Source organism: Strongylocentrotus purpuratus, unplaced genomic scaffold (assembly GCF_000002235.5).
Source record: "Strongylocentrotus purpuratus isolate Spur 01 unplaced genomic scaffold, Spur_5.0 spur5_scaffold_19, whole genome shotgun sequence".
NCBI classification, from domain to species: Eukaryota; Metazoa; Echinodermata; class Echinoidea; order Camarodonta; family Strongylocentrotidae; genus Strongylocentrotus; species Strongylocentrotus purpuratus.
In genome coordinates, this window is record NW_022145604.1 from 12,418,852 (window position 1) to 12,427,731 (window position 8,880).

At 39.3% G+C, this 8,880-nt stretch overlaps 1 protein-coding gene across 2 annotated transcripts in view; it reads right to left on the reverse strand.

The window, feature by feature from the left end:
• Positions 1-7,053, reverse strand: part of LOC585674 (PAN2-PAN3 deadenylation complex catalytic subunit PAN2) — a 39,149-nt gene extending 32,096 nt beyond the window's left edge. For both annotated transcript variants that reach the window (XR_004064938.1, XM_030990321.1), the window contains exons 1-5: positions 6,926-7,053; positions 4,156-4,329; positions 3,518-3,660; positions 2,140-2,309; positions 1,401-1,599 (exon numbers count right to left, since the gene is read on the reverse strand). Coding sequence is in view for 1 of the 2 variants with exons in the window: in XM_030990321.1 (XP_030846181.1) it covers positions 1,401-1,599; positions 2,140-2,309; positions 3,518-3,660; positions 4,156-4,324 (681 nt within the window). In the remaining variant the exon portion in view is untranslated. The remainder of the gene's footprint in view (positions 1-1,400; positions 1,600-2,139; positions 2,310-3,517; positions 3,661-4,155; positions 4,330-6,925) is intronic.
• Between the last annotated feature and the right edge of the window lie 1,827 nt (positions 7,054-8,880).

Sequence of the window (8,880 nt, forward strand, 5' to 3'; positions counted from 1 at the left end):
TTATGAATTACAAATTTCATCATAACAAATGCTATCCACTTTTGCAAAGGCAGCCCGAAAAAGTTTGAATGTAGGTTACAACCTTCTCTCTGGTTTTATGAAATCTTTTAATCATTCTTGCTTAAGTTTAATCAACAAAATTGCGATAGTAACTGATATACATGTCATTAAGATGAAAAGAGGATATAATGTTTTATAACAATTTGGTTTTGCTCCACGGTAGGGTGAAAAATGCTTTCCGATAATCTTGCCCCTGTTCACCAATAAAATCTAGTACATTGTTTCCTTTAAAAAAGTGGTATAGTAATCCAATTATTGTTATTGTTAAGGCTTGTTAAACATATGCTGCAGCAGCTTTCTGCAGAGGCTTTTGAAAGACGCATAGTAGAGGGCTATCATGGGGAATTCAACACCATTTGGGTGTTTACCCAATAGCAGATGTTGCCTTCAGTTTGATGACCATCAGGACTTATACAATGCTTTGCATCCCCCCAATTCCATCCATATGGAATAGCATTTCCCTCAATGAAAGACTCTCAAAGAGACTGGGGGGGGGGGGTATTTATTGATGGGCCTACGGGTATGCTGTGTCCACCAAGTCTGGTGTTAGTGAGTTATGACCTACTGCACACGGAAACTGACGACCATCTCCCTTTAAGTGTACTATGCTTCACAGAGAGGAGTACGCGTAGCACCTTTGCTTGTGTGCAGCCATTCATGTAGAAAAAGCATTTAAAGCCCATCTGTACTAGTTTGGTCTAGGGATTAGACCACCCAGGAAGGTCACTAACAGGTGGCCATCTCATGAACTCAGCTCTCAATTAACATAAGAAAAAGAGGATCATGGGGGACCAATGGTCACCGATTAGGCATTGTTTTCTATATAGAGGGAGCAAGTACATGTAGCTAAAAGTAGTACAGTGGGGCTTTAAGTGTACTATGCTTCACAGAGAGGAGTACACCGTACACATAAGACCTTTGCTGTGAGCAGGAATTGTTTTCATCTCTGCTTGCCATTCATGAAGGAACAAAAATCAAAAAAACATGGGGGTTTGTGAACAAGCCTTTATTGTCAATGCTCAAAATCTAAATGTTATGAGAAAAGGGAATGAAATGCTTTGTCCATTCTCTCTTTTTTCTTTTTTTTTCCCCACTCATCCATGTATGTAAATTTGATCTATTTGATGTATGATGTGCAATATATTGAAGTTTCCATTATTATTATTGTTATTCTCTTCTTGAACTTGTTTTGATTCTTTTCCATATTGATGTATTTGTAGTTCTTCTCTATATTTTTAAACTTTGTAATCTTTGTTTGTATCAGTGTCCCGACTGTTTTAACATGAAATTTTGATTCAATAAACCGAAATGAATGAGAAAATTTTTTTATCTCATCTTACGTGTCCTGTCGGTACCCCACAGCAGATGAACCTCTGATCGGGTCTCATGATGGCCACGCCCACCTTGTCCGTCGGGTGGGTCACCGTCTGAACCCCTGACCCCAGATCGACCTCTACCAGCCGGTCCTGATGACCTCCCAGGAGCAGACGGGTGTCACTCAGGACTAGCATGCTCTGCATGTTCTGAAAGTCCTCACCCCTGAAAGTGGAAGGAATCGTCCAGAATTGTAAAAAGTAATGGCCGGTTTTTCAAACCGGCATGAAACTTCTGCAAATCTGAACCACTTGCCAAATTCACAAAAAGTTTCTGGCTTTACAGTATTCAATTTTGTCTCCTGAGAGCCAGTAGGTCATTACAGGCTCATTCAGATATGACATGGCAAAACAGGGGCGGCATTTTTTAGGCGATTAACTGCGCCATATTTGAACAAGCCTTAAGTTTTCTTGATCTCAAAGTCATCAATCCAGCAACATTGCAGGAATTAGCTGATTTTTTTAAATTTTATCATTTACTGGGCACATTGATCCTTCTGTTGAAAGTACAAATAAATATTGGTTGCTTAAAGTCAAAACTATTAACTCTGCATGTTTTGAAATGATGAAGGAATTGGCTCAAGTTTTAAAAGTTTGGTTGGTATAAAGGGAATTGGATTAAAAATGACTGAATATATCGTCATGCTGTTCCACTTATATCAAAAGATATGCACGCCAGATATGTTGATATTTCATCTATACTTACTTGCAATCAAAGACTCTCATGCCTTGCCTGGCATTGCAGCGGAGGCCATTGTTGTACAGTGAGAGGACGCCCCCAGGGAAGGTGGATATCTCACGGATCGGGTTGGTGGGGTGAACCTGGAAGGATGTGTACTTTTGCAGCTGGGGTCCATAGTACGATGTCACGTGACCCTAACGGTTAAATGACATACATGTAGAGAGACATACGGTAATGATGATGATGATTCACAGCATTTGTATAGCGCCAAAATCTGTTTAGAAAAATATTCAAACCAAATGGTATCCTTCCAAAGTTGAGGAGAGGATGTGGTAAATGGTAGACTGGGTACTACAAGCCCACTTGCCTGACCTTGCAACCAAAATTGCCATATGGGCAACTGATGGCAAGTTGACTAAATATATACATTCACTGACAAATCATCCTCTATATTATGGAAAATCACACACCAACCATGTTTGTAAATCCAAACTTATCCTTTAGATGATCACAAATTTACACAAAAAGAGGAAAATCCTCCTCAGCAAAAATCATTCTGAAAATGAAATTGTCTGATTTTTGCTCGTTGTTTATTTTTGCATCTCACTCTGATGAAAACAAGATGGAAGTTTTGATATGTCTGTAGGCAATTCTGTGCAATGTGTCTTGCAGGACAGATAACTTTTATCCATATATTTCATTAGAAAATGAATATCTCTTAAAATGATCATTGAATAATGCTTCTTTCTTGTATCACTACTGTTCAGTGTTGTGTCTTGATTGACAAGCAAGCCAGACTAGGTTGACGACCAAAGCAATAAAAGGGACTTTTAGATTTGCACGTCGACATAGTGGACTGCTACATGTGCCGTCCTTTTAAGGCAGTGTCTGTGCCTTAAAAGGACATCACAATGCCTTAAAAGGACGTGACACGGACATGGAGCAGTCCACTATGTCGACGTGCAAATCTAGAAATATTTAAAGTTTGGTAATGAAGCACGTAAGATTAAGATAAGGTATGCTGGGCCATGAAGTAAGAGAAACCCACGTTGTTAGCTAGTAGATGTAAGTCATATGTCAATCATTCCATTGTGTGCTATGTTGACATAACTGTAGATGAAGGCCGAATGGTTGGTTGGATGCCTGCCCTTAATAAAGTATTACACATCTATAAATATTGCTCTCTGACAAAGTCATTCTCAATACAATCATTCTCAGGTCATACCAAGAGAATTTGAATTTGGGGTGAAATAAATGAGAGAAAAAGGTTATTTGTTGTATGAGACTCATAGCACGAATTTGCCCTTTACTAAGTTAAAACTATCCTTTGAATTGACATCTTTGCACTTGTCATCTCTGTAATTTGCATGAGAATAATGGGAACCCATCTCCTTCCACTCACCCCTTGATTTCCGACCCAGATGAGTTCTTCTTGCGTATCCACAGTGATCGTCGAGACCCCAAACCTGTCGCCCCCATCATTCATCACGCTCCTCAGCTCACGGTACAACCCACTGTTTCCCATGTGGAGCTGGCTGTGGCTCCCTGAAGGAAGAAAGAATAAAAAGCATACCTCACTGAGAGATAGAGTTACATGTACGTCACCTGAAGTTGCTTCAGATTGTTCATTCGGTCATTTCATGGAGTTGTTTACATTTGACCAGGCCTTCTGTCAAATTTTGTTAATCTAATATTTTCAGGGAATGCCCGAAGACAACCTTAATGCTTCTACGTCTCCCTTCCTTTTGTTTCCTTTTCACTTCTTTAGTTTTTTCCTTTTCTTTTTTGTTTTTTGATTTATTTGTTTTTGTTTTTATTTTTGTGGGCAGGGGTCATTTGCATTCCCTACAGGTTGCCACAAATCTGGAGGTTATTAACTGATTGCAAGGCCCTTACCTAAGAGAAAACAATATTGATACCAACGACGCTACCCTGGCTAGACGAGACATAGTATATCTTCTTATTATTATCTTCTTTTCTTCTTCTCTTCCTTCTCCTTTTCTTTGTCTTCCTTGTATTCTTCTTCCCGTTAAAACTTACCGTTGGCATAATCTTCAACGACAGGTGGGGCGCCATGATCCTCTGGTCTGTAGCCCCCTTCCACCATCATCCGAGGCCCACCAGGGCCAACAGCACCGAGAGGAATGTATTCATTGGCATAGTCATGAGTTGCTCCATACTCGAGCTCTCCTGGGGGAGGGAACTCCATTCTGTCTGTTATGAAGAAGAAGAGGAAGAGGAGGAAGAGGAGGAAGAGAAAGAGGAAGAGGAGGAAGAGGAAGAGGAAGAGGAGGAAGAGGAGGGAGATGAGGAAGAGGGAGATGAGGAGGAGGAGGAGGAGATGAGGAGGAGAAAGGTGAGGAAGAGGAGAAAGATGAGGAAGAGGAGGGAGAGAAAAGGAGGAAGAGAAAGATAAGGAAGAGGAAGAAAAGGAAGGGGAAGAGGAAGAAAAGGAAGAGGAAGATAAGGAAGGGGAAGAGGAGGAAGAGGAGGAACGGGAAGAGGAGCAGGAGGAACATGAGAACAATAACAATAAGAGAGAAGAAGGGGAGGGGTCAAGGAGGAAGAGAAGAATGATGGGAAGAATGGGAACAATAAGGGGGGGGCACAGGAAAGAGAGTAAAGAGAAGAAGGAGAAGAAGGAAAAGCAGGAGAGGGATAAGAAAATGAAAAAGCAGCGAAGAAGAGGAAGGTAAAAATAAGACAGAAACATTAAAAAATGCATTAAACTTGCAATTTTCCAACATTACCGAAGGCTTCAAGATAAAGTTGAGCTCTGGTCATGCGATTGCATTGTCAAATAAATGTTGTGGAATCGATCAGAAAAGTTTGATCATCAAAATGATAAGAAATTTCCATAGACCTAGACCTAGACCTAAGTCATAAATCCATAATCATGATAATGACGTCTCCCGTCTTGATCTCCACAGTCACACATTTGGATATCTAATACCATGAATACCTCGGCCCTCTTTATTCCATAATTTGCTCCCCTAATTCCAAAAGATCTACTGCATGATGTACTGCCAAAAAACACTACAAAATATGACCGTGGAATGTGACATGTGACCCAAAGAAGTATCTTGGTCGACGAACAGCACGCTTTCAGGAAATCAAGATCCTGTGAGACTCAGCTGATATCTACATTCCATGAGCTATCTTCAAATCATAACAAGTACCAAACTACAGACATAGCTATACCGGACTTCAGCAAAGCTTTTGATGTAGTTCCACACAGACGCCTTCTCCAGAAGTTAAGTTTCTACGGTATACGAGGTGAAACCCTTGCGTGGATCAAGTCCTTCTTAACCAGCCGTGTCCAAAGGGTCATAGTGAATGGGAGAACATGGATACCCGTTCTTAGCGGAGTTACACAAGGGACCGTCCTCGGCCCACATCTGTTCATCCTCTACATTAACGACATAATACAGTGTGTCACATCAACCCCAAAGCTATTACCCCAAGGCTATTACAGTTGATGATCCCCGATAAACCTCTGGGGTTTTTGATCTGCAGGTTCATCTTTTGTTGTAATGCTTTTATATTTGATTGTAATTTATATTGTCTTTTATGAATCTGTGGAAATAAATGAAATTGAAATTGAATTGAAATTATTTGCAGATGACTGTATTATCTACAGGCCTATCATTAACCCTGAAGATGAAGTTTCTTACCAGACTGACCTTAACAATTTGGTAGAATGGTCAAGCAAGTGGGGTATGAAATTCAGCTCATCAAAGTGCAAAGTAATGAGGGTCTCCAGAAAAATAAATTCCGGGAAGACTGACTACCAGATCAGATGATAGATACAGTGTAACCCCTTTGAAGAGGTCAAAAAGAATAAGTTCTTGGGAGTCATCATCCAAAATAACTTAAAATGGGACAGGCAGTCCAGCAATGCTGCAACTAAAGCAACAAAGAAGCTTAATTTCCTTAAAAGTAATTTCTCCTTCTGCTCAAGAACTGTGAAAGAAAATCTCTTTAAGACAATAGTCCAACCCCATTTAGAATACGCCAGCTCGGCCCGGCATGGAACCCCGGAACCAAGAAAAACAGGGATCTGCTGCAAAAAGTGAGGCGAAGGGCAGCAAGGTTCATGTTGAGCGACTTCACTCCCCGGTCCAGCGTAACCAAAATGCTGACAACACTGAAATGGGACAACATAGAAAGAAGACGCCTAATCCATAGGATATAACTACACTCCACAAGATGATTAATGCAGAACTAGATATCCCACTAGAAGATTATCTACAGAGGAAAGAATCAAGAAGAAGGTGGACAAATGATAAACAGTTGACCATCTTTTTAGTGCTTATCAACACCATTCGCAGAATCCTTCTTCCCTGGAATGACCTACCTCAACTAAACGTGGCCATCAAATCCAGCTCAGTCTTTAAGTTCAAATCTGCAACCCAAAAATTAAACCAAATAGGGTCTAGCATAATCCCCGAAATTAGCGAAATACACAAATTTATACTCTCGTCACGCAATATTATACTTCCAGTTACAATTCCTACCGGACCTTTCGGAAGAGACGAACACAAGTTCTAAGGTACTTAATAATTATTATTAGGCCTAGACTAACCCAAAAAGCAGGCGACGCGACGCGGCTCGGCCTCGGCTCGCGCTCCCGATGGCAAGGCTATGCCTACGCAGTGTACCGTACGGTATGCATGTACATTTTAACAAAGGCAAAATCCCATTTGGCATTTGTCTGACCCACTCAGTGCTAACCAGCATAAACACTCACACATCCAAGAAATGCAATATTTTATGTAACTAATGAAAAGTTTGAATCATCGGTACTGACCTCAGGAATAGTTTGATAGCCTCAAGTCGATCGTGTGTTGCTGGTAAAATTGTGTTTTCCTCACTCTTTCAGGGCTTGTTTTATTTTTACTTCAGCAGCCGATCAGATGCAAGATTTGTATATGGCACGCCAAAGGTGTAATTATTTGAAAGTGCAGCACGTAATAAACTTAGCACTTATACTTTTATGATAGATATAATCTAGCCCGGTAATTGTCTGAAATTCCATTTGATTGTCGATCCAACAGCCTCCAGGGCCCAGGCTATGAGGACATAGATAGATATGTAGATAAGTAGATAGATAGATAAATGGATAGATAGACATAGACCTAGATAAATTTATAGATAATTACGGTATAGATAAGTTTTCAAAGTCAAATTAAATCATTACTTAATTGTTATAAAGCCCTAGCCTATACTAGCTATATAGGAGCGATATCATCTTAGAAAGGCACGCGTGTGGCATGGGCGTCGGACGTATCAAAAACAACAATAAAAACCATTCAAAACAGAAGATACAAATTGTTCATTTTTTCCACTTAATATTTTTTCCACAAATCAAATTGAATAATTATTACATTGTAAACAAAATATTAAACAACACTATATTATATACAATCATTTGAAAAAGATACATATTATTAAGCCTATCTTCAACTTTTAGAGATTCAATTATATATTTAGTATTAAATGTGGAAAAAAGCATAAAAAGTTAATAGAAAAGGAAGACAATTGTCGAAGCCCTAACTCTACCCTTCTTTGTACAAAACCTCCGCTCCCCTCGATCCGCCCAACATGCATGGGTATATAAGCCGGAGCCTATAAGCCTATAGCCTCAGTTGCAGCTCGGATATAAAATTTTAAAAAAGCTGCTCTAGCTACCACATATTTATAAAGTTAATTCATGGCACTGCCTCGACGTTTCTATATAGTTCTTCTAGCAAAGAAGATTGTCTTTCAACTTACTTTCCTTTTTCTTGTTTACTATCCAATATTATTTTCTTATTAAACATCTAAAGCAAAAGGTTGTTTTTTCAATTTTTATAAGGACCTTTTTTACTGCATGTTTAAAAAAAAATTCATATCAAAATAATGACGTGGTTCAATAACAACAAAATTCACTCACTGTTGACCTTTGTATTCCGAAATGGACCCCAATCTATGTTTATAATGTCTAGCAAATTAAAAAAAGATTGCCACAATTTTCTGACAGTGTTTTGCTGTATATAAACTTATTTTTTGCATAAAAAGAATAAAAATTTGCCTCCGCTTTTTCGCAAAAGGAATATAAATCATGATCATAGAAGTCTTAATTAACATAAAACTGCTTATTTTTGTAAACTATATATCTATTTCTGAGGCTCCATAATTATTTTAATAAAGCGGGCACCGCGTACGATTTTTCAAAGTTTGTATATCATATTTGTAGGTTTGATGTTAAAACACAAAAAATAAATTCTTTTCATAATCAGAAATTCAGTTCAGTGTTTACATTAGTATAATTGTTTCTTTTCAAAAATACTTTTCAGGATGAAGGAAGTTGTTGTGCAAAAATGTGTTTGGATCCGGGCTAACTCGGACCAGGGGACAACTCGGCCCACTCAGCTGCAAAAAACGGTCATTTTTTTGTCATTTTACCCTAACTCTAACCCTAACTCTAACCCTAACCCTAACCCTAAACCTAACCCTAAACCTAAAATGACAGTTTTTGCAGCTGGGCCGAGTTGTCCCCTGGTCCGAGTTAGCCCGACTCCAGAGAGAGAGATTTGGTAAGAGAGCGTGTGTGTAAAAGGGGGGGACCGGGGGGCGAGTGAGTTAATGAATGAAAGTTGGGGGATTCTAGACATACGGTTCTACAACACATACAGTATTTCTTCTTAGGTGGCCTTTATACAGAGGTAGCCACCATGCAAGGTTGTATTGGTATCTTGTTCGTTTAATTTCCTGTCCTCGGTG